The sequence below is a fragment of the Liolophura sinensis genome, chromosome 13 (assembly GCF_032854445.1).
Source record: "Liolophura sinensis isolate JHLJ2023 chromosome 13, CUHK_Ljap_v2, whole genome shotgun sequence".
NCBI lineage: Eukaryota > Metazoa > Mollusca > Polyplacophora > Chitonida > Chitonidae > Liolophura > Liolophura sinensis.
Genome location: NC_088307.1, coordinates 29,129,538 through 29,156,662, shown reverse-complemented (window position 1 = coordinate 29,156,662; position 27,125 = coordinate 29,129,538). Strand labels below are relative to the sequence as shown.

General features: G+C 42.6%; 1 protein-coding gene across 1 annotated transcript; it reads left to right on the top strand.

The window, feature by feature from the left end:
* The first annotated feature begins 1,191 nt into the window (after positions 1-1,191).
* LOC135480171 (sulfide:quinone oxidoreductase, mitochondrial-like) lies at positions 1,192-17,626 on the top strand. Its single transcript, XM_064759937.1, is given in 15 exon segments — positions 1,192-1,822; positions 4,420-4,590; positions 8,355-8,408; positions 9,648-9,752; positions 9,754-9,846; positions 10,183-10,286; positions 11,119-11,186; positions 11,189-11,226; positions 12,040-12,148; positions 12,151-12,222; positions 12,828-12,895; positions 14,017-14,034; positions 14,036-14,077; positions 14,079-14,197; positions 16,463-17,626. Coding segments are annotated over 15 exon segments (1,461 nt in total). The 5' UTR covers positions 1,192-1,483; the 3' UTR covers positions 16,524-17,626.
* The last annotated feature ends 9,499 nt before the right edge of the window (positions 17,627-27,125 follow it).

The window sequence follows — 27,125 nt, the reverse complement described above, 5'->3', positions numbered from 1 at the left end:
AAGTGCGACGTTAAACCCCAAGCACTCACTCACTCATGGTTGCGTCACTCGAATGACGTATCGACGTTGAGACTAACGACATGCAACTTACAACTGTATTACAACAAGGTGCTTCACTAGCGCAAGTGCACGGTAACCCAAGCTAGCTGAACACTCTACAGTGCCACCCATAATTACCTGGCATGTGGCGTGTGCTGGTTCCGTAAGTCATCTGAAGAGCAGATATATGAAAGCCAGCATGAGTAAACTGCTCTTTTAACTGCAATACCAGCCAAAGTCCGCCATGTTTTGAATTCGAACTTCAACCAAATCCCGGCAAAGCTTGTACTGGGTGTTCAAAAACAGTTTGATAAATATATTTTTAAAAATGTTCAAACATGTAGAAATTAAGAAAGCTGACATACATGGACTGACGCGAGCACCTTACATGTGCGTGTAGGCCTACGTTGTATGTCAGATTATCTGGGCCGACATAGACCGTGACAAGTGAACAACATTACACGATTAAAGGAGAGAGAGAGAGAGAGAGAGAGAGAGAGAGAGAGAGAGAGAGAGAGAGAGAGAGAAGTAAAAAAAATGCCGGATTTGTTATCACATACATCAGGATCTATTAGTGACAGTGCGGACGTGACGAGTACAATGTCAGCATGTCCTACAGGCCTACCCCAAATTGTCATTGACACGATCAGGTACACCCCAAATTGTCATTGACACGATCAGGTACGCCATTTAGCCGGTGTAAAGATCTCTATTTATTATTTATCCCGTTTTATAGGAGCGCAGCAGTCTAAGCCGTTATTCAACGTGCACTGTGTAAACTGGCTTTTCACCAAGGAAGTCACAGGTTCATACCCAGCGCATGTTTAGTTCTACTTCGGCTTTAAGTCAGGCGGTTTGTCAGGTACCTGGCGAAATAGGGCGGTAGTTTTTTCTTGGCTGGGGGCATTTTCTTTTTTTCTTTTTTTTTTACCAATATTAAACACGATCGTCGGTGTGAGTACCAAAAAAAAAAAAAGAAAGAAAGAAATTATTCATCCTTAAGTATCCATAAGTAAACATCAGTCGTGTAGATGACGAAATAAACGATACCGGTATGCATATATAGCCTATGCACATCTATAGATGTGTGTGTTCTGTTTATTGAGTTTCTGTTACCGATTCGGTTCGGTGGAAAATAAACCAAACTGTTATGAAAGACAGACAATGTGGACTTACTTGATAAAATGATATGATAAATGATAAAGATGAGCTATACGACAGTCGGATTTCACCCACGAGAGCCTCGCAGACAATCCCCAGCAGCTCTCAGCGCACGTCGACAGCGGCACGGACGCACGTGTTCAGGTTCTCGACGTCACAGCGGAGAACACAACCCACGGCTCGGCCTAGAGAGGCGTTAGGTGAGGGATTTACATGGGCCGCCTAGATCGTAAACTCGAGGTTGGTCAATGGTAGATGGTGACAGCTAACAGGACCGTTGACAATGGCTCTCCAGGCATGTAGAAAGTGTGATGTGTTGCTGGTGTTGAGATTGGTCAAGCCAGGCGAACTGAGGAATGGCAGAACTGTTTGTACACGTGCGGCATACACGAGATTTCATCAGACTGGTCGATCCATGAAGACAACGGCTTACCGGCCCGCAAAGAACGGGATTATCGCCAGACAATTCACCTCCTCACACACGTTATTGGCGAAGTCTGACCCTGACAATAACAAATACCAGGTGGTTGTGGTTGGAGGGGGGACAGGCGGGTGTAGTGTGGCCGCAAAGTATGCCAGGAAGCTCGGACCCGGCAAAGTCGCTGTCATCGAACCTAATGACGTAAGTCTTATGCAATAGGTCAGCAGGTAGGCCGAAAGTGAACCGGACTAAATACTCAGGTGTGCTTAATGACCCATTCTATCATTTATATTACGTTTGTTTTTAATTCATAATCGTTATGATAAAAATAGTTTGTTTTGCATGTTTTGTTTTTTTTATGTAGGGCCTCGTACGTCCAATTGATTTGTTTAGTGCTTATTTCATTTAGTGTTCATTTTAATTAATGCTTATGTTCATTTAGTGTTCATTTTATTTAGTGCTTATGTTCATTTGAGCTATATGCTGAATTTTACTAATTATTTAAATCAGTGATTTTGATCAATTTCAGTTTCTTTAATTTCACTTTATCGTTACATTTATTGACATTCTTTCTGGCTGAACTTCATCACAGTATTAATCAGTACGTAGATTGGACGATATTTTCACTGAGATGTGGAGTTGTAATTCAGTAAGTGTTCACGTCAAGTAGGAGGTGAATTAAACCTCACTAAGTATAACTCATTTCACTTAAGGTTTGCCAGGTACCAGTAGCAGTACTAATATTCTCATATACTCTACCGTGCAATATTTGCTAGAAGATATACATATATACAGCTTTGAATATTTACATAAGCTTGCTGTACAAGATCCAGTCTTGTACTCATCAATGAAGGGTCCTAAAGATCAGCATGATGTAGGGCTTACCGCAATTCTTCAACATTTTCTGTCACCACTACGAACAATATTTTGAAACATTCTGAGTGAACTATGGGTTGTAGAGAAATAATCTGCACAGTTTTATGAAGCTGACATTTTTGGTCTCATTTTCATAATAATTATAAGCATATATTCCACTGAGAGAAGTGCTTTACAGGTCCAAAAGGTTGAAGATGTACAGTAAGTAACATAGTGTAAAATATCACACTGAGTGTAATAGGAGAATATCATTACACAGTGTGTAATAAATATCACAGCTAATATGGTGTAATAACAACATTTCAGATCAAGTGTAAAATGATATCACATGCTGTGAAATACCACACTAAATGTAATAAGATCACAATATCACACATTGTAAACTGTTATTTTTTCTGCAATGGACATTCTGATAATACCCTTATTCATTTATTAACCTTTTCACATGTGAAAGAGCAACTTCCAGGGCAATTTATGCACATTTTTGATTTGATTTTGGAGACAAAATTACATTGATTGGATTGGAAAGTTTCTGGGCATCACAAAAAAGTAATTTAAAAAAAAAATTTTATCAGTCAACACAGGGTAGGTAATGCCTTCAGAATATGTAGATGTGTAAGGTTATCAATGGTAGTAAGGCCCCTGATGCATTCCTCAGCTCTCAGAATTTATACAGCATTGTTGACAAAAAACATGGAAGATGTAAATATGGCATTCAACTTAGTATATCACATGTGGAAAAGTTTGCCAGTACTTTTCCAAAGGTCTGTGGTTTACAGTGGGCTCTCTACTTTCCTTCACCCATGAAACTGGCTGCCATTGTTTAAGGGGAAAATTGATGAATCTGATGTTAAACAATTATGAAATAAGGAAATATTGTGTACACTGTAAGTATGATAATAATGATGTAGATGTAACACAATATAATGTAATAAAGTAACAATGTACATAGTGCACTCATAGCAACTTATACAGACATTCAGTAATAGTATACCGGTATATCATATCTACAGTGTAATGAAAAAAACGTGCATGCATATGTGTTATGTAGACAGGATATGTCAGAATATAAAAAGGTCCCTCTCTAAATTAGGCTCAGAGTTCAGAAGGTATGCCTGTAGGATGGAAGCCCTGCCATGTGGCATTTATATAATAACACGTAATATATTATCTGGGTCACCGCTGCTGCCTGTGGGGTCAAAACATACCTGTATCTGTCAGCGTCTTACATTTACCTGAGCTAATAGGCCCCAGACTGACCTACATGTAGATATATTACAAACATCCTCAAACAGAGCTGAATAAAGTGGGCTTTTAGCAGACTGATTGTTGTGGATGTGTGCGTGACTCCAGCATGAGTGAACAGTCTGGCCTGATGTACCAGTCCAGTCCTTGCAGATGTACAGTGTAGATCTGTTCTGTTATAGCTGACCAAAAATGAACATCGGTGTGTGGCAGTTGTACTGCCCATAATCAGTACACATGTACCTGTACATACAAGTTTACAGATAACATATAGATCTGCCAGAACACCTTAATTTGGGACAATTGAGTGTTGACCTCTATCTTAATGTGTTTAGGTGAGGGTCAAGAGGCTGCAGTCACTACAGGCTTTAACAAATTAATGAATCTCTGGTTGTATGTGGGAAGGTCTGTCTTCAATGTGGGGATGGTTGTGGGTTTCCTCACACCATAATGATGTCATTGTATCAGTGGAATATTCTTAAGAATGGCGTAAAACACCAATCATATAAATAAATCAACCAAATTAATGAACAAATTATTTCTTTTTCAAGGAGGATTAAAATTAATCAGTTGTCAACATTTTTTATTGTTCTTATTGGATTGATGTATAGGTTTTGATGTGCATGTGTTTAAAATTTCACTCCATTCATCCTCAACTGCTTTCCATCCTTTGTCAGACTCACTATTATCAGCCCATGTGGACGCTGGTTGGGGCAGGCGTCAAGACGGTCAAGCAGTCCGCACGTTCCATGGAGTCCGTGCTCCCTGGAAACTGCCAGTGGATACGAGAGAAAGTTGTCAAGTTTAACCCCAAGATGAACATTGTGACCACAGGCAGCGGAAGAGAGGTGAGTGGTGGTGCTTGAGAGTGTGACATGGGGAAGAGAGGTGAGTGGTGGTGCTTGAGAGTGTGACACGGGGAAGAGAGGTGAGGGGTGGTGCTTGAGAGAGGTGAGTGGTAGTGCTTGAGGGTGTGACATGGGGAAGAGAGGTGAGTGGTGGTGCTTGAGAGTGTGACATGGGGAAGAGAGGTGAGTGGTGGTGCTTGAGGGTGTGGCTTAGGGAAGAGAGGTGAATGGTGGTGCTTGAGGGTGTGACATGGGGAAGAGAGGTGGATGGTGGAGCTTGAGGGTGTGACAGGGGGAAGAGAGGTGAGTGGTGGTGTTTGAGGGTGTGGCTTGGGGAAGACAGGTGGATGGCGGTGCTATGGCGAAGAGAGGTGAGTGGTGGTGCTTGAGAATGTGACATGGGGAAGAGAGGTGAGTGGTGTGCTTGAGAATGTGACATGGGGAAGAGAGGTGAGTGGGGAAGAGAGGTGAGTGGTGGTGCTTGAGGGTGTGGCTTGGGGAAGAGAAGTGATTGGTGGTGCTTCAGAGTGTGACTTGGGGAAGAGAGGTGAGTGGTGGTGCTTGAGAATGTGACATTGGGAAGAGAGGTGAGTGGTGGTGCTTGAGGTTGTGGCTTGGGGAAGAGAAGTGAATTGTGGTGCTTGAGGGCGTGACATGGGGAAGAAAGGTGAGTGGTGGTGCTTGAGAATGTGACATGGGGAAGAGAAGTGAGTGGTGGTGCTTAAGGGTGTGGCTTGGGGAAGAGAGGTGAGTGGTTGTGCTTGAGAGTGTGGCATGGGGAAGAGAGGTGAGTGGTGGTGCTTGAGGGTGTGACATGGGGAAGAGAGGTGAGTGGTGGTGCTTGAGAATGTGACATGGGGAAGAGAGGTGAGTGGTTGTGCTTGAGAGTGTGGCATGGGGAAGAGAGGTGAGTGGTGGTGCTTGAGGGTGTGGCATGGGGAAGAGAGGTGAGTGGTGGTGCTTGAGGGTGTGTCTTGGGGAAGAGAAGTGAGTAGTGGTGCTTGAGAGTGTGACTTGGGGAAGAGAGGTGAGTGGTTGTGCTTGAGGGTGTGACATGGGGAAGAGAGGTGAGTGGTGGTGCTTGAGGGTGTGACATGGGGAAGAGAGGTGAGTGGTGGTGCTTGAGGATGTGACATGGGGAACAGAGGTGAGTGGTGGTGCTTGAGAATGTGACATGGGGAAGAGAGGTGAGTGGTTGTGCTTGAGAGTGTGGCATGGGGAAGAGAGGTGAGTGGTGGTGCTTGAGGGTGTGTCTTGGGGAAGAGAAGTGAGTAGTGGTGCTTGAGAGTGTGACTTGGGGAAGAGAGGTGAGTGGTTGTGCTTGAGGGTGTGACATGGGGAAGAGAGGTGAGTGGTGGTGCTTGAGGGTGTGTCTTGGGGAAGAGAAGTGAATGGTGGTGCTTGAGAGTGTGACATGGGGAAGAGAGGTGAGTGGTGGTGCTTGAGGGTGTGACATGGGGAAGAGAGGTGAGTGGTGGTGCTTGAGGGTGTGTCTTGGGGAAGAGAAGTGAGTGGTGGTGCTTGAGAGTGTGACATGGGGAAGAGAGGTGAGTGGTGGTGCTTGAGAGTGTGACATGGGGAAGAGAGGTGAGTGGTGGTGCTTGAGGGTGTGGCTTGGGGAAGAGAGGTGAATGGTGGTGCTTGAGGGTGTGACATGGGGAAGAGAGGTGAGTGGTAGTGCTTGAGAATGTGACATGGGGAAGAGAAGTGAGTGGTGGTGCTTGAGGGTGTGGCTTGGGGAAGAGAGGTGAGTGGTGGTGCTTGAGGGTGTGACATGGGGAAGAGAGGTGAGTGGTGGTGCTTGAGGGTGTGTCTTGGGGAAGAGAAGTGAGTGGTGGTGCTTGAGAGTGTGACATGGGGAAGAGAGGTGAGTGGTGGTGCTTGAGAGTGTGACATGGGGAAGAGAGGTGAGTGGTGGTGCTTGAGAGTGTGACATGGGGAAGAGAGGTGAGTGGGGGTGCTTGAGGGTGTGGCTTGGGGAAGAGAGGTGAATGGTGGTGCTTGAGGGTGTGACATGGGGAAGAGAGGTGAGTGGTAGTGCTTGAGAATGTGACATGGGGAAGAGAGGTGAGTGTTGGTGTTTGAGAGTGTGTCATGGGGAAGAGAGGTGGATGGTGGAGCTTGAGGGTGTGACATGGGGAAGAGAGGTGAGTGGTGGTGTTTGAGGGTGTGGCATGTGGAAGACAGGTGGATGGTGGTTCTTGAGGGTGTGACATGGGGAAGAGAGGTGAATGGTGGTGCCTGAGAGTGTGGCTTGGGGAAGAGAGATGAATGGTGGTGCTTGAGGGTGTGACATGGGGAAGAGAGGTGAGTGGTGGTGCTTGAGAATGTGACATGGGGAAGAGAGGTGAGTGGGGAAGAGAGGTGAGTGATGGTGCTTGAGGGTGTGGCATGGGGAAGACAGGTGGATGGTGGTGCTTGAGGGTGTGGCATGGGGAAGAGAGGTGAGTGGTGGTGCTTGAGGGTGTGACATGGGGAAGAGAGGTGAATGGTGGTGCCTGAGAGTGTGGCTTGGGGAAGAGAGGTGAATGGTGGTGCCTGAGAGTGTGGCTTGGGGAAGAGAGGTGAATGGTGGTGCTTGAGGGTGTGACATGGGGAAGAGAGGTGAGTGGTGGTGCTTGAGGGTGTGGCATGGGGAAGACAGGTGGATGGTGGTGCTTGAGGGTGTGACATGGGGAAGAGAGGTGAATGGTGGTGCCTGAGAGTGTGGCTTGGGGAAGAGAGGTGAATGGTGGTGCTTGAGGGTGTGACATGGGGAAGAGATGTGAGTGGTGGTACTTGAGAATGTGACATGGGGAAGAGAGGTGAGTGGGGAAGAGAGGTGAGTGATGGTGCTTGAGAATGTGACATGGGGAAGAGAGGTGAATGGTGGTGCTTGAGAGTGTGACTTGGGGAAGAGAGGTGAGTGGTGGTGCTTGAGGGTGTGGCTTGGGGAAGAGAGGTGAATGGTGTGCTTGAGGGTGTGACATGGGGAAGAGAGGTGAGTGGTGGTGCTTGAGAATGTGACATGTGGAAGAGAAGTGAGTGGTGGTGCTTAAGGGTGTGGCTTGGGGAAGAGAAGTGGGTGGTGGTGCTTGATAGTGTGGCTTGGGGAAGAGAAGTGAGTGGTGGTGCTTGAGGGTGTGGCTTGGGGAAGAGAAGTGAGTGGTGGTGCTTGAGAGTGTGACTTGGGGAAGAGAGGTGAGTGGTGGTGCTTGAGGGTGTGGCTTGGGGAAGAGAAGTGAGTCTTGGTGCTTGAGAGTGTGACATGGGGAAGAGAGGTGAGTGGTGGTGCTTGAGAGTGTGACGTGGGGAAGAGAAGTGAGTGGTGGTGCTTGAGAGCATGACTTGGGGAAGAGAAGTGAGTGGTGGTGCTTGAGGGTATGACTTAGGGAAGAAATGTGAGGGGTGGTGCTTGAGGGTGTGGCTTGGGGAAGAGAGGTGGATGGTTTTGCATGAAAATTGGACTTGTGGATGAGAGGTGGATGGTTTTGCATGAAAACAGGACTTGTGGAAGAGAGGTGGGTGGTGGTTTGAGTAAATCTGACTTGTGGAAGAGAGGTGAGTGGTAGAAAATTCGACTTAAGTTTGATAACAGATAACACAGTTTTATAAACTAGTTACTGGGATCAAAATCCCCAAAAAATATTTTTGAAGGCTCGCTCAGGTTACACCCAAGGAACATATTTTTAATGATATTTGCAAATATAACAAAAATTTTGAAAGAATATGTATGTGATAAAAGTATCAATTATTTTAAATTTTGAACATAATTTATTTTCCAGATCGGTTATGATTATCTGGTGGTTGCCATGGGAATACAGCTCAATTATCACTGGGTAAGTTATTCTAATGGAGCTATTGTTCTGGTTTATTGCCAGACACCTGTTCTGGTACAGCTCAGGTAACTGTAAATGTCTCCTCATTATATCTATGTACTAAACTGCATGATATAATTTACCCATGGGTGGCCATGGGTTTCTCTGCGGGGTTTCCTCCCATAATACATAGTAATGCTGGCCGTTTTCGTGAAACACCCATCAAATAAATAAATAAATAATATGAAAGCTGACTCAGAACCCAGTCCCGCTTTTCTCAGTCTTTATTGGACCTTTGTGACAATATATGGTTGATGGCACTCCTAAGTGTAATTTGCACAGTCTTACATGTATGTTCAATGAAGACCACTTGTCTTCCACAAGTGTGGTGTGCAGGTCAGTGTCAAATGTTGGAAAGTTTGTCACTAAGTTGCTGGAGGTCGGTAGTTTAATCCCGGGCACTGCTAGTGTGTAAATTGCTTGAGTGTGTAAATTGCTTGAGTGTGTAAATTGCTTGAGTGTGTAAAGTGTTAGTATGTAAAGGCAGAGAAATTCTTGAGTGTGGCATAAACATTCAATAAATCAATCATTCAGTCAGTGCTCTTTACCAGTACTACCTTAATCAATCATTCAATCAGTGCTCTTTACTAGTACTACCTTACTAGCGGCTTAGCATGAGAGCTTTACACTGAACATTGGTCAGTCCATTGTCAGTATACTCTGTGTCTAGACTTAGCACCATGTCTGGTGTCCTCAGCATGACATGTCAGTGAGGCACCTCCACTATTGATACATGAAGGTCAGCATTCTTAGTACTAGCTGTCTTGCTTGCAGCTGAGCATAAGCTAAATGCTAGTAGGCTTGATGTCAGTACATGGATACTGTATCAGGGCTTGGTGTGTTCAGCATGGCATGTCATTGAGACAGCACTAGTTAAGGAGGGTCAGCTTTATAATCGACCTGCTGGAAGCACTGAGACTCTGTGGCAATGTGATCAGAGTAATATTGATGGTAGTGTTAAACCCGGAATGAACAATTTCATGTGGGAATGAACAATCTCATGTGGGAATGCACAATCTCATGTGGGAATGAACAATCTCATGTGGAACATTCTGGCAGCTTCTGTTTTGCAGAAATAATGACACAATTTGCAGTTAATATGACTGGTTACTTATTTCCATTATCCATATCTTTCTGGATAAATTAATATTTCATTCTTTGAAATCCTAAATAATTCATTTGACATTGATTTCACTGTAGATCAAGGGGCTTCCTGAAGCATTTGATGTGGATAAGAGACTGTGTTCTAACTACTCGTGTGACACCGTGGAGAAAACGTTCCCAGCACTTCAGGCATTCCAGGGAGGGAAATGCGATCTTCACCTTCCCTAATACACCGATCAAATGTGCAGGTGCCCCCCAGAAAATCATGTACCTGGCTGAGCATTTCTTTAGGAAGGTCTGATCATTGTTATGTCTGATTGAATGATTTACAGTGAATAGTGTGGATAAAAATGAATGAACGATTATGACTTTTATGCCATTTGGCAGTTTCCATCTAGCTGTGGGTATTGTGGGAATAAAGAAAATAATATAAATTAAAGTGGATGATGATAATTGTAAAGGCCACAAATGTTAAATGCTCAGGTTATAATTAAGGCCATTTGAATGCTGTTTTAGTATGACAAGGATCAAGGTAGGTACAAGTACGTGTGTACCTATGAAATAGGTTCACATCTAATGACTGAAATCTGTAAAAGAAACAAAATATTTAATCTTTATTTTCTTTCGACAGGAAGGAAAGAGAGAAAAGGCCAATGTTATATTCAACTCTTCCCTAGGTGTTATATTTGGAGTGAAGAAATATGCTGAGAGGTTACTGGAAATTATCAAAGAAAGGTTTGCATTGCTTTCATTGTCCCTCTCATTCAATCAGCCATTTGTTTATTCATTGATTATGTTCAATGGATATTTATGACATAACAATTGTTCATCAGAAATTCATTCTGTGCAAACTGCTGAATTTAGGGGCACAGTCAAACAGGATCGTATCCTATTTCAGAAGTTACCGCCCCAGTAGCACAGTTGGTAGAACGTCCTCTTCAGGAATGGTAGATCCAGGGTTATTCCTGGGTCACACCTAAAACCTTAAGAGAGGAAGTTGTAACTTCTTCACTTGGCATTCCGCATGAAATGGATAGTGCAACGACTGGTTGACCCGTATCAGTATAATGGCTCAGACAGGGCGGCTTACTTGCCTTCGGTAAGTTGTCTCAGTGAAGCAGCACTAGATGAAAGAGCAGTGGAAATTCGTCCCTGCAACAAGGAGGCACATTACATGCACCCTCGTCATATGACTGAAAAATTGTTATAGTACTGTAATAAAACCCCAAGCACTCACTCACTCACTCACTCACTATTTCAGAAGTTGAGTTGTGGCTGTGTGGTGGAGATGTCTGCATTTGAATTGCTAAGGGTTAAGGGTTCAATCCCAGATAATGCCAGAATATAGCTGTATTCTGGAGGCCTGTGTAAAAACAAGCGGTCAGCCGTGCTGAAAAACAGTTATGCTCGTTTCAGTCTGTACTGCTCCCGGTACTGGCAAGTATGTATGCAAGTATGCTGTAATTCACATTAAGAGTTATTCCCCTTTAGTCTGCTTACACAGAGATAGCCATGTATCTCCACTGTGCTAGCACCATGCATTGAAGATGTCTTTTATTTTTTGTAGGAATATTACTGTAAACTATAAAAGGGAATTAATAGAGGTAAAACCAGAAGCAAGTGAAGCAGTTTTCAAAAACTGGACAGTGAAGCAGGAGAGACAGAAACATATAAAGTGAGTTTGATCTAACTGGGTTTAAGACAGACGTCTGTCTTATCTGAGACGCTTATGCTGTACAAATGTCCTCAAATTTCGCCCATGACTGTTACGCATTTTCCACGAATGACATAAGAAATGCGTTTTGATGTGTGTTTGGAAGGTAGGTAAATTGTAAGTTTCATCACCAAAAGTAATTTTTTGCCATTTATTTGCCTCTAAAAATCTGTTTATTTTTGAGGGCAAAAATATTAGGTAAGTTACTGAAATCTTTCAGATTAAATATCCTAGCATGTATTATTTTGTATGTCTACAGCACTTGTAGCCTTGAAAATGCTGTTTTGAAAAAAGTGTTCCTTCTGATTTGATTTCTGTATCTTTTGTTGTTGTAAGATTGATACTGTGATCATAAATATGTCCCTACACCTCACTGTTTACATCTCACTGTTACACCTCACTGTTTACATCTCACTGTTTACATCTCACTGTTTACACCTCACTTTTTACACCTCACTGTTTACATCTCACTGTTTACACCTCACTGTTTACATCTCACTGTTTACACCTCACTGTTTACACCTCACTGTTTACATCTCACTGTTTACACCTCTCTGTTTACACAGCTGTTAACTTGGCTTCTGGTAAGGCATGTGTTTAGACTTTATTTTATTTAGTGGAATTTTATATGTGATATTTTAAGTACGTGTAAATATACACAGACCGAAGAAAATGTCATGCCACATTTCCTGCATTGGCTGCTTCAGAATTGTGTATGATGAGCATAATAGCTTATAAAAAAAACATGTATTTATCAAATGTTTATTTTCCCAGTACGACTTCATGCACATTACCCCGCCTATGTCCGCACCGGACGTATTAAAGCAGAGCCCCCTGGTGGATGCCACTGGGTATCTAAATGTGAACAAGGAGACATTACAACACCTGGAGTTCCTAACATCTTCGGGATAGGAGACTGTACCAATGTACCCACGTCAAAGACAGCAGCTGCCGCTGGTGAGCCTTATAAATGTATATCTGCACTGTCACAAGTGGCAAATGGATAGAGAAGTCAACTTCTCAATAGCCAGTGAGGGCACAGGTTCAATCCTGCTTCTCTGGCTGGATTAGCCACAAATTTATGTCAGCATACCTGCTGGAGAGTGGTGCTTTCCTCCAACCCCACCCACCCAACAGGGACCACTTCCATGTAATTAACCCAAGCAAATATATGGCATAGTACCACAGACTGACACTCATTAAAAAATACAGTATGTGGTGATGTTTTCAAAGAAAAATACAAATATGTGGTGATAATTTCAAAAATACAATATGTCAAACTATTTTCAGGGAAAACGCAAGCGTGCAGTGTTGTTTTCAGTGAAAACGCAAGTGTGCACTGTTTTTTTAGGGAAAACGCAAGCGTGCAGTGTTGTTTTCAGGGAAAATGCAAGCATGAAGTGTTGTTTTTCAGGGAAAATGCAAGCATGAAGTGTTGTTTTCAGGGAAAACGCAAGTATGCAGTGTTGTTTTCAGAGAATTGTGTTGAGAATGTGTTTACGAACTAATCAGCCCCATGTCCTGGTGTGCATTGTGTACAATGTCTTGTCTTCATTTCCTAGCTGCTCAGAGTGGAATCCTGAAGAAGAACTTGGATGCTTTTATGGAAGGGAAAGGCCCCCAAAAACGGGTAAATATTCTAATTGTCTTCAAGGTATTTATGACTTTGCTTTACATTTGTAATTTGTTTATTTTTTAATGGTTATTTTAATTATATTAGCAGTAGTTTTGTTTTTTTTTTGACATTCATCACTGCAGGCTTTCCTTCTGGTTGTTTTCCTATATGTTGTATAAATATGACATGAAAACCCTGGCCAATATCTCATGAAATTCGTTGGGTAAACATGATAAATTACACTTCGACTTATGGAAATTTGGTAACTTACACTTCTTCTCATGGAGATTTGGTAGCTTACACTTCTACTCATGGTGATTTGGTAACTTACACTTCTTCTCAGTGGAGATTTGGTAACTTACACTTCTACTCATGGAGATTGGTAACTTACACTTCTACTCACGGAGAGTTGGTAGCTTACACTTCTTCTCATTGGAGATTTGGTAACTTACACTTTTACTCATGGAGATTTGGTAAATTACACTTCTTCTCATGGAGATTTGGTAACTTACACTTCTACTCATGGAGATTGGTAACTTACACTTCTTCTCATGGAGATTTGGTAGCTTACACTTCTACTCATGGAGATTTGGTAACTTAGACTTCTTCTCATGGAGATTTGGTAACTTAGACTTCTACTCATGGAGATTGGTAACTTACACTTCTACTCATGGAGATTTGGTAACTTACACTTCTTCTCGTGGAGATTTGGTAACTTACACTTTTACTCATGGAGATTTGGTAAATTACACTTCTTCTCATGGAGATTTTGGTAACTTACACTTCTACTCATTGCATAGTTTTAATAACTAGGACAGTCTCACTGGTCGAATGTTAGGGCGTTCGCCTCGATGCCCAGAGACTTTCAGAGTCAAGTCATACCAACGACTTAAAAATCATACCTGTTTGCTGCTTCACTTGGCGCTGAAAGGTTATAGCAAGGAAACGGGACTGGTTGACCATGTGTAAGTGGGCGGCAGCTTGGAGTCGCAGGATATGTACAGACACCTAATGACTCCTCCTCGTCATATGAGGTGAAACATTTTTAAGTAAAAGATAATATCTTAAGCATACATACATATACTATTTTGGACGACTCAGCCACCGAGTTCTTTACACTACCTGTTCTGTTCCAGTATGATGGCTACACTTCCCTGCCCACTGATCACAGGCTATGGCAAGTGCATCCTGGCAGAGTTTTGACTTTAACGCCCAACCCCTGGAGACATTTCCGATCGATCAGGGGAAGGAAAGACGGACGATGTATCACATGAAGAAGGATGTCATGCCCGAGCTGTACTGGTATCTCTTCCTCAAGTAAGTTATCTCACCTTATATCATGTTGATGCCATGCCCAAGCTGTACTGGTATCTCTTCCTCAAGTAAGTTATCTCGCCTTATATCATGTTGATATCATGTTGATATCATGCCCAAGCTGTACTGGTATCTCTTCCTCAAGTAAGTTATCACACCTTATATCATGTTGATGTCATGGCCGAGCTGTACTGGTATCTCTTCCTTAAGTAAGTTATCTCACCTCATATCATGTTGATGTCATGCCCAAGCTGTACTGGTATCTCTTCCTCAAGTAAGTTATCACACCTTATATCATGTTGATGTCATGGCCGAGCTGTACTGGTATCTCTGCCTCAAGTAAGTTATCTCACCTTATATCATGTTGATGTCATGGCCGAGTTGTACTGGTATCTCTTCCTTAAGTAAGTTATCTCACCTCATATCATGTTGATGTCATGCCCAAGCTGTACTGGTATCTCTGCCTCAAGTAAGTTATCACACCTTATATCATGTTGATGTCATGGCCGAGTTGTACTGGTATCTCTTCCTTAAGTAAGTTATCTCACGTCATATCATGTTGATGTCATGACCGAGTTGTACTGGTATCTCTTCCTCAAGTAAGTTATCTCACCTTATATCATGTTGATGTCATGGCCGAGCTGTACTGGTATCTCTGCCTCAAGTAAGTTATCTCACCTTATATCATGTTGATGTCATGGCCGTTCTGTACTGGTATCTCTTCCTCAAGTAAGTTATCTCACCTCATATCATGTTGATGTCATGACTGAGTTGTACTGGTATCTCAGCCTCAAGTAAGTTATCTCACCTTATATCATGTTGATGTCATGGCCAAGCGGTACTGGTATCTCTGCCACAAGTAAGTCATCTCACCTTATATCATGTTGATGTCATGGCCGTTCTGTACTGGTATCTCAGCCGCAAGTAGGTTATCTCACCTTATATCATGTTGATGTCATGCCCAAGCTGTACTGGTATCTCTGCCACAAGTAAGTTATCACACCTTATATCATGTTGATGTCATGGCCGAGTTGTACTGGTATCTCTTCCTTAAGTAAGTTATCTCACCTCATATCATGTTGATGTCATGACCGAGTTGTACTGGTATCTCTTCATCAAGTAAGTTATCTCACCTTATATCATGTTGATATCATGGCCGAGCTGTACTGGTATCTCTGCCTCAAGTAAGTTATCTCACCTTATATCATGTTGATGTCATGCCCAAGCTGTACTGGTATCTCTGCCACAAGTAAGTTATCTCACCTTATATCATGTTGATGTCATGGCCGTTCTGTACTGGTATCTCAGCCGCAAGTAGGTTATCTCACCTTATATCATGTTGATGTCATGGCCAAGCGGTACTGGTATCTCTGCCACAAGTAAGTTATCTCACCTTAGATCATGTTGATGTCATGGCCGTTCTGTACTGGTATTTCAGCCTCAAGTAAGTTATCTCACTTTATATCATGTTGATGTCATGGCCTTTCTGTACTGGTATCTCTGCCTCAAGTAAGTTATCTCACCTTAGATCATGTTGATGTCATGGCCAAGCGGTACTGGTATCTCTGCCACAAGTAAGTTATCTCACCTTAGATCATGTTGATGTCATGGCCAAGCGGTACTGGTATCTCTGCCACAAGTAAGTTATCTCACTTTAGATCATGTTGATGTCATGGCCGTTCTGTACTGGTATTTCAGCCTCAAGTAAGTTATCTCACTTTATATCATGTTGATGTCATGGCCTTTCTGTACTGGTATCTCAGCCTCAAGTAAGTTATCTCACCTTAGATCATGTTGATGTCATGGCCAAGCAGTACTGGTATCTCTGCCACAAGTAAGTTATCTCACCTTAGATCATGTTGATGTCATGGCCGAGCTTTGTTGTCCAGAGGCTTGACGCTTTAACATGTAGGGTCAAGTTCACAAACATACCACATCCATTGCATCTGAGCTAGCTTTCTGATTGGCTGTTGGCAAATCTGTCTATAAATCATAACAGCCTCATTTTCACACAATTCCGCTGTGTGTGTGGGGGGGGGGGGGGGGGGGGGAATCTGGCATGGTCATACAGAGTATGCCCACAGCTATCAGACAAATCATTATCATGTTTGTCTACTCATGACGTAACATGTCAACTCAGGTTTCCAAAGTGCTGTGTTTTTTGTCTTCTTGAAAGTTATTCACATTACTTTTAAAACCTAAAAATGGAGCGGTCAAATAACTGTAAAATTATATACATTTGTTTTTTGTCTTTTTTCATTTTTACAGAGGCATATGGGAAGGACCTGCAATATACCGCAAGTTGTTGAGTCTAGGAACAAAAAAGTAGAAATCGATTGTTGTAATTTTCTGTCAGAAGTTTCAGATTGATCCTAACTGTTTGTACAGACAGTAACAAGATATTTCTATGACTCTCATTACATGTGAGTGATAACCAACAATTCATTTGGTGTTTCAAATCAACTTTGTTCATGTCCCATGAGCAAAGCGGTGTGTGGCTTTCTTTTATTTTATGTTATTGACAGCTGTGATGCAGTAATATATAAGAGTTATTTGCCCTTGAGTACTAGCCGTCTTGGGGGTATTTCGGTCGTACAGTAGATGTTCTAATCATCTTTTGTCTTGCTTACAACAGAACATTTGTTTTATGATTTCTTATACTTTGGCTTATCTTGAGACTGCTTTAAATCTATAGGCAGGACCGTAGTCAGCTAAAATTTTGGAAGCTGACTTCCGGTTTTGAATTTCCATTTCAAAGTATTTCATAAGAACTTTCGCAAGTGACTGCAATGTTCATCAGGAGTCTGGAAAAGTCAATGTGTGCCCTTGTACTTATGTGATAACAAAGTGCTGCAATGAAACCGGAGAGGACAAACGACAGTAGCATCACACAGGAAGGGTCTAGTATTATATGGAAATGTTTTGGGGTGTGTTTTAATCTAAAATCGTTGGAATTCCAGTAGTTGTGTCAGCTATTCTTGCTTTTTTAGTCCACAGATCGTTATATGATTTTGTTTGTATTTTTATTATGTGTGATGTGTTAATATGTTTATTGGATGTCTTTTATATTCTATCTGCTTTTGTTGAGTGCAGTCTGGGTGGTACATTAAGAATTGCTCTTATAAATAGGCTTTGAAAAGCAAGCTCATGTTAGATAATCCGTTTTCTTTTCGTACAAAAACTAAACTTTGCAGGGTTTGAGGATAGCGCCTAATGACAGATGAGAGCCTAATGCCTATTGGCTGAGTTACTTTCCAGTTGCAAGCAAAGCGACGTTACTATTTGCTGAATTCGTATCATTGTTCGAACGCTTGCTATCTGTTGTGCCATCAAGACCGGTACAAACGGTGAAACCGCTCGTGAAGTTTGTGCCTGAGTAATGTGAAGATGCAGATTCCACTTGCTTTTGAGAAACTCCTCCTGTTTATTTCTGGTAAAAATGCCTGACCAAAGTATTTGTGGCTCTGAAATTGGATGGTCTCTATTCACTTGTGTATTTCAACAGCGAATTACTTTGCCGGTTCCTTTCTGTTTGATGTCGTGTTCAATGTTGTATATTTAAGAAACTATCCAATTTTTTAACCAAGTGATATACGTGGCACATGTGGTAATGTTCAACAGTAACTTGCCACATGTGGTAATGTCCAACAGTAACTTGCCACATGTGGTAATGTCCAACAGTAACTTGCCACATGTGGCAATGTCCAACAGTAACTTGCCACATCAGTATGTTCAACAGTAACATGCCACATGTGGTAATGTCCAACAGTAACTTGCCAATTTCTGGTTTTCTCCATATTAGCCCAAGTCATGAAATATGTTAAAGTATGATTTGATCAACATATCATGTAGAAAACTTCTTTCCATGTACCAAAGATCTCCCTATAATAGAGTACTTTTAATGAGATAAACGGCTGTATTTTTTCATGAAAATATTATATTTTGCGATTTACATGTTCTAAAGCTCCTCATATAGTATATCCACCTTTCCATTACGAGAAAAGAAAAGTATTTTTGAATTTGAAAAGTTGTTCTTATCCGTGTGATAAATTAGACTTCTGAAATTTGAATTGTATCAAAGGTGATATTAACGTGACAAAATTTTGCATATTAATGAGACTGTAAGTTACTACTCAGTGTAGTAAGTGTTAACCAATGACAATTACGCATTTACACGCTTGTTATTCTTGCAGAAGTGTCGTATGACATGTTGCGCATTCACTTAACGATTAACTCAGATGCAAAACGAAGCTCACGAGGCGTTTTAGCGTGTGATAATTTAACCCTTAACCAATAATAACATTTCTGTTGTTTAAAAATGTTGTGTAGTTCGTTTTTGGTCCCTTAAATCAGGTATCACTACCCCTGCAATTCCCCAAAACCGTATCGGAAAAAGTGTATAGCACAACGTGTTTCCTCATGCGATCAGATAAGCGTTCAAACTGATTCCCATGGTACAAATGTGTCCGTGTCAGTTATGCCAGGTCAAGAAGAGGCCTTGTTTAACGTGTGATTTTATTAATCGTCACACTGTCGTTTCTGCCCTGGTTCTCTACCCGCTATGCTGGATATACGGTTCATGTAATGCAAAATCCCGCTTCTCGGTGTAAATTTTATTTCTTCAAAACAGTATGGTTGACATGTAGACTCGGTTCTTCCTTATAACTTGCAAACCCCGCTATGTAGCGTGATGTGGCATTATATGAACTCCTCGCTTGTTATATGCTGTAGGCCTTAATAATGTAGCAGCCCTCGATCGTTTTGTGTGGTAGCTTACCATGGGTGATCTTTTAAGCCACGTGACAACGCAAGTTCCATTCCGTGGCTTATTCGACAAGAGGGCCGCTCTCGCTGCAACCGGTAAGTGTCTGACCAATGAGATGGTAGACTCAAATCCAGATGTAGAATGTCGCTGGTGTACTCTGGGCTCTCCGGTTTACTGAGCTGTCCAGTTTACTCTGGGCTTCTCTGGTTTACTCTGGGCTCCCCGGTTTACTTTTGGATTCTCTGGTTTACTCTGGACTCGTTTACTCTATACTCTCTCGTTTACTCTCGGCTCATGTAGTGTAATCGTCAGGTACGGGGTCTGAATGGCCGTGGAATGCCCCAGTTATAAACCTCGCAGTCACATAAGGGAAGTAACCCTGAGGATATGGCGCTAAGCCCCAATAAAACAACTGAACTATTGACCGTTTCTTTTAGCCAGTTGACCATGTTTAGCTACCTGTCATATCAAAGTTGCCTTTAGTCAGTGACGGATAACACCAAAGGCCCTACACATTAATATGTTGGATGTCCACATTATTACGACGAAAATGCAGCTGGAACATTTGCAGCTGGAACATTTGCGGCTGGAACTAGAAACTCCCGTCAGTTTGGTTCCTGCACCAGGAACACAATGCCACGCGTGACGTCATAATTATTCAAAAGAAGGTTCAATGACAAATTTATGTTCTATAAGTGCTTCAGGTCCAGGATAGCCAATAAGAGCACAGGAAGTCACTAGCGGATACGACAAGTTTCGTGCTGGCGGTAATTTTTACTGCATCGCGCACAGGTTTCTACAAATGAAATTATGAATACTGACTACCACAAGATCTGCCCGCTTTCGTCTCACCATAATGCTGGCCGCCTTCGTATAAAACACCAGGGAAATATATACTGTGTTAATGATCAATTAAACATACCGATATGTGTATTTTTCGTCACACAGGCGACATGTCTGCCCCGAAGAGACCTCAGTTCAGGGTCCGGGATAGGCAAATATGTGTAAGCTTGTTATGTCCACTCTTCTGTCTGTTTCACTGAAGTTTGCTCTGTAGTGAATGTATTACAGATAAACATAACTGAAATTAACCCTGGGCTACGGGCTATGTATTTTTCGTGTTGATTTATTTATTTATTTGATTGGTGTTTTACGCCGTACTCAAGAATAATTCACTTATACGACGGCGGCCAGCATTATCGTGGCTTCCACACATGAGTGTGCATCAAATAGAAGCAAAAGTAACACCAATGTGTATGCGTGCAACCGTGAAGGTTTAAAATGCATGGTTGTATTTATTTATTTGATTGGTGGAAACCCACGACCGTATGGTTTATGTCTGACAAAACAAAGCAGGGTTTTCTGGCTTTCAGCTATAAACTTATCGTGCTTTGTTCTGTTTTAATTACCTGCATGCAATTTAACCAACACAGTTACATGTACATGTATACAAGCCTATGTATTTCCTGACGACTGAGGTGGTTAGCGTGCCAGTGCGGCTCAGTGACCCAGCTCTTGCTGACTTCCTCTCCGACCGTACGTGAAAACGTCTGCTAGCAACCTGCGGAAGGTCCCACTTTTCCCCGTGCTCTGCCACCATGAGGATAGCTGCCGTCGTATTAGTGAAAAATTCCTGATTACGGCGTAAAACAACGATCAAATAAATAAATAAAAAAATTAATAAATTTCCTGACGATGGCACAAAAATACTGAAATATAACTTATTATTATGACTTCAATTACCACATGTATATATTGACCGCTTCGGTGGCCCAGTGGTTAGGGCGTCCGCCTCGAAGTCTGGATACTCCAGATCAAACCAGGCTCAGGTCATACTAAACCGTTTTGCTAGGCTCGCTTACGCACATGTCGTTTTGGCAGAGCGCTTGCACACATATCGTTTTGGCAGACGTGCTTGCACACATATCGTTTTGGCAGAGCGCTTGCACACATATCGTTTTGGCAGACGTGCTTGCACACATATCGTTTTGGCAGAGCGCTTGCACACATATCGTTTTGGCTGATGCGCTTGCACACATATCGTTTTGGCAGACGCGCTTGCACACATACCGTTTTGGCATGCTTAATTCTGGCACACGTGCACAAACCGTTTTTTAACAACAAGGATGAAAAGCCCCAAACTCTGGTTACTGTGAGGTAACTAACTAAGGTCATTGACAGCCCACGCACGCCGAATGGAGTCGTACTACACGTATCCTGACGACAGACCTACCACGTAACCGCTACAAACCAGCCACAGAATACCCACAACCAACAAGTGAATGACGCATTAGTGGATGTTTTCGCTACGAGTCCCTTGAAATATTTGTACAAGAAGACGGTGTTTAGATAATTGCATCAAAAAAATTAGAGAATGCATGCTTCAGTTTATGCGCGACATCTCAATACACATCTCTTAAATACTACAGCATAGAGATTGAATTACACGTAGAATTGTCAAATGGTCACACGTAACCGGTGAAATCCCGTCTCTTGTCAATTTACCTGAGTTACTGGAACACAACATTTTCTGTCTGAATTACTGGCATAAGAGTAAGGCAACATAAAATACAGGACGAGGGACGGACTTTGGTTAACAGAATCCCTTTCGGCTCACTTCCCCAAACAGTTCGGCAGTTAAAGGAGCTTCATAACCGCGAAATATGGGTCTGTACTTCATGGCCAACACTAATTACCGAGCCATATATCCTAAAGGACACCATGAACACCACTCCACGAACCATGAGACATAAACGACGCCATGAACACCACTCCATGAACCATGAGACATAAACGACGCCATGAACACCACTCCACGAACCATGAGACATAAACGACGCCATGAACACCACTCCACGAACCATGAGACATAAACGACGCCATGAACACCACTCCATGAACCATGAGACATAAACGACGCCATGAACACCACTCCACGAACCATGAGACATAAACGACGCCATGAACACCACTCCATGAACAATGTCTCCTAAACGACGCCATGAACCCACTCCACGAACCATATGCCATTAACGACGCCATGAACACCAATCCATAAACACTGTATCCTAAACGACGCCCTGAACACCACTCCACAAACCATGTGCCCTAAACGACGCCATGAACACCGATCCACAAAGCATATGCCCTAAACGACGCCATGAACACCAGTCCACGTACCACGTGCCCTAAACGACGCCATGAAAACCAATCCACAAAGCATATGCCCTAAACGACGCCATGAACACCAGTCCACGTACCACGTGCCCTAAACGACGCCATGGAAACCAATCCACAAAGCATATGCCCTAAACGACACCATGAACACCAGTCCACGAACCACGTGCCCTAAACGACACCATGAACACCAATCCACGAACCATATGCCATAAGTGATGCCATGAACTCCAATCCACAAAGCATATGCCCTAAACGACGCCATGAACACCAATCCACAAACCATATGCCTAAACGACGCCATGAACACCAATCCACGAATCATGTGCCCTAAACGACACCATGAACACCAATCCACAAACCATATGTCCTAAACGATGCCATAAACACCAATCAACGAACCATGTGCCCTAAACGACGCCATGAACACCAATCCACCAATCATGTGCCCTAAGCGACGCCATGAACACCAATTCACGAAGCACGTGCCCTAAACGACGCCATGAACACCAATCCATAAAGCATATGCCATAAGTGATGCCATGAACGCCAATCCACAAACCATATGCCCTAAACGATGCCATGAACACCAATTCACGAACCATGTGCCCTAAACGACGCCGTGAACACCAAACCACGAGCCATGTGCCCTAAACGACACGATGAACACCAATCTACGAATTATGTGCCATAAACGACGCCATGAACACCAATCCACGAACCAAGTTCTCTGAACGACGCGATGAACACCAATCCACGAGTCGTATGCCATAACCGATGCCATGAACAGCAATCCAGGAGTCGTATGCCATAAACAATGTCATGAACACCAATCCAAGAACAATGTGCCCTGAACAACGCCATGAACACCAATCCACGAGTCGTATGCCATAAACGATGCCATGAACACTAATCCACGAGCCGTATGCCATTAACGACCCCATGAACACCCATCTACGAAGTCTATGCCCTAGACGAAGTCATGAATCACACTGATGAGGGGAATTTTTAGAAAACAGGATTCGTTTGTCATATATATATATAAGCAGTCGGAACTGTTCATCTCTTCAATACGCCGTTCCCCAGTACAAAAATTAGACAAAGAACTACCGGTAGCCTATCTCGTCTTGCTGCCGTTTTTTGGACGGGTGATGGGTGAACACTAAGAAGAAGGAATCAGGATTGTGTGGTGTTTGTGATTCACTTGGTTATTACCTCATTATTCCACTGATAACTTGTACATCTCTGTAAAAGTGTGAACCATATTGTCCTGATAAACCATTGCGAATACGTTTTTATGCAACGCCCGAAGACCATATTCATAAAATTCCCTGCATTATGGCTTCGATGTGTAGCGGACACGTTTCCTATAAGGGTAGATATAATGGCGCTACATTTGGTGGCTGTACATGACCTGGAAGTCTAATGCATTTCCGTGTAAGATCTGTACGATGTGCTAAAAGCTTTAAATGGATAGCTTTTAACCTATAACTTATGTATTTACGAGAGTAAATACGAGTTGTGAAAACGAAGACGATAGGAGAATTGAAGGCATGGTCATTTTAGATGTGCAGTATTCCACATTATTTTGGCTGCGTCATCTACCGTGTTATCTTAGGTGTGTAGTGTTCCACATTTTTAGGTGTGCAGTGTTCCATATTATTTTACATGTGCAATCTGAAAATTATTTTAGCTAAGCAGTCTCCCACATTATTTTAGGTGTGCAGTGTTCCACATTATTTTACCTGTGTAATGGTTCACATTACTTTAACTGTACATTATCTTACACATTATCCGTGGAGAATACGTTAAGCTCGAAGTTAAACCCAAGCGTACATATATACATACATTACAAGTTCTATTATACTTCGGATTTTCCTATCCCATACAACTCAACTAACGTCACAATACTTGACCTTGATCAACACCATTTCAAAGTAAGAGAGGTTAATATACGGATGTTCAAACTACCTCTGAATGCAATTCACTGACGCCGACAGCAGATTCCCAACAGCTTTGAATGTGAAGCGCAGTTGCCTTAGTAACGTGTGCATTTAGGGACCCCTACTTTGATTGACGGCTGGTATACCAATTTTTCCACGCATATATCTAGAATCATTTGTTGTCAGGCATGGAACAAAGTGAAAGTTAATATTGCTTAGTAAAACATGGTGACGTCTGCTAACGGATAGGGTGCAAAAAGCGAAAATTCAGTGAAAATGTCACTTTATTAATTCTGTAAAGCAAACAAACTAAAATAATTATAGTACTTACTACATGGATATCGTACCCGATGTTTTATCATATGACAACTTGGAACTGAAATGGCCTTGACCAGTGAGGTCACGAGTTCGAATCCAGTCCTCGAATCTTTGTATGTGGTCTTGAGTCAGGAGAACTGACAGGTACCTTGTGAAGGTACCTAGTTTATAATCCGGACACTCCGGTTTTCAAGTGAGTGCCGTCATCAAGTGGAAAGTTAATGATTACAACCTATAAACACCAGGCAAGTAAATAAATAAATAAATACATGAATCAAAAAATAAGTAAATGGAACATGTTTATCGTTCTCAGTATATAGATGTCAACTATGAATCGCTGTCTTCTCAGCTGTGACGTTGACCCCACACGCTCCGCCTGACCCAAAATATGACCCCTGACCCAACATGTGAACCCTGACCTAAGCCGTAGGTACCTTAACAAAACTGCAGTGTTCACTGTATAATTTACAGCACCCTGTAAGAGGTAAATGTAATAATCAAGTCTGAGAGGTATGGATACAAACCGTCAATGTTCAAGATGCACACATGCGTTAGTTACCGTGTTGCTCTCTCGCAATTTGAGGGGCAAACTGAGAGTAAGTGCCTGAGCTACTTTTGTTGAAGGGCATTTGTCCTTCGTTGTTGTGTTGTTGGAGTATGCTCGTCAGTTCGTCAGTACCTTGCCAAAGGTCGGTGATTTTATCCTCTAATGTCCTCCGTCCGTTAAACTGACCGCTATCGTGTTAGTTATAAACTACTGAGTAGGATGTTAAGTAGCAAATTAACATTTTTTATCTCCAGAAAATTGACCATAGGTCGAGCAAAACAAAGCAGAAAAGGAAATAACAAGTCAAACGAAGACGTCACATGAATTATACAATTAAGTAACTTGACTTCTCAGAGATAAGTTTATCCGAAAGTCAGTAATCAAGCAAAGTCGTCAAAACTAAAGCCTCTTCACGTTGAGAGAGAGACAGTAATGGTATTTCATGTCATCTGTCATTTTCATGGGTGTCCCATCCAGCACCATTGTTTCATATGGATGTTCTACCAATTTCTCAAATCCCAACTTCTGAAAAACTCGAGCTGAGAACCGGCTAGTCGCTTCCGCCGTCGCCAACCGGAAGTTCTGTTTTCGGCTAAAGTCTAGGGTCATTGCCACCATTTGCCCAGCGATCCCTCTTCGTTCACATTTCCGGGCCACACACAGACCTGTCAGTTTCACATATTTGTCAACGCTGTATTTTGCAAAAATGTCCAAACCTTCATAAAGATTATAGGCAGCTTCATAAGTCAAAGCCAAGCTTCTAGTGGTCGGATCGGACATGGAAAACTGAACAATTTTCGCAGCGTCCCGGCAGAGGCATATTGCAAACACCGAACCGACCACCTCTCCGGAGACAGAATCCACGGCAATCACCGATAGCCCTTCCTTCAGACAGACCGGAAATATCATGTCGAACCTGACGTTTCCGTCCCGAACCGGGTCCACCTCCAGGTTCCGCTCCAGCGGTTCCCGGACCATGTACTCCTTACACATCAGCTTTTTCACCGCCTCCTCGTCTTCAAGCCTCATTGGTCGAATCTCAATCTCCGCCATTACTCTGCTTTTGTGTCAGAAAAGAAGCCCTGTAAAACCAAGCAACGACACAAAAGTAGAAATATGTATTATTCTGTCGTTGTGATGCTGACCGAAGTCGTAAAGGTGAAATATTCTTGATTCGTCACGCACAAACTAAGTCGATAGTGATTTATGACATGTTTATGGGGAGCCGAAAAACGGACAGATCCTAACCATGTTAACTGTCAAGCCGCCTTACCTAGAGGCGACGGTCTCCTCCCTCCATATTGAAGTCGTAGAACAGAAATATTCTTGAGTACGGCGTAAAACACCAATTAAATGAATCAAATCAATAATTATGCGGGTACGTTTTTTATCTAATAAACAAGGAAAACAGAATGCCTTATTTTCACTCAGTACTTTCGAACCCTCGTGAAATAAATGCCGAAAAATGAACCAAGACGAAGCGTTCCCTTTTGTCGTTAACACGACTGATGTGCGGTATACGATTTCTGATTAGTGAATTAGTGGTCGTGTAGTGGAACTGTAAGGGACTTACCAGTATATACCGCCCTTCACAATCTGACCTCAGTGATCTAGCATATGCCAGGTTAAAGTGTATACCCACACAAAACCGGTGTGTTTGTATACCAGCTGTCCATAGAGCCTGAATGCAAGGTTATAACTGTCACCTTTTTTATGGCTCTCGCTATATCTGTCTGACCATTTGGTGAAGCCGGGCCAGGAGAATTCATACTGGCACACACATCTGTGCGCAGCTATAAAATGGCCCCTGGAGAGTTTCTTTCATCTGGTCAGTGAATCTCTACATGGAGAATAAAAGGTCACAATCAATCCGAGCAGTGACTCGTGGAAGTTAGGGGTGTTAGAGTTATATGAAGCTCAAGGGAAAGGAATGGGGGGGGGGGGGGGGGATCAATCACTTGTCAGTGGCCAGAATTACGTTTACGTCACGATCAACAGAGTAATTCGCGCAATATACAGCCCATTTTTTTATTAATACTCGTGGAAATTATTGAATGTGAACACAAACTAGAAATGTTTTCTTTCCGCATGAGTTTGCAAGTAATCATGCAGAGTCGCATTCACGAGTCGGTCCTGTAATTTTCGAAGAAATGCACGTTGATGAGCCGGTTGTGACGTGAT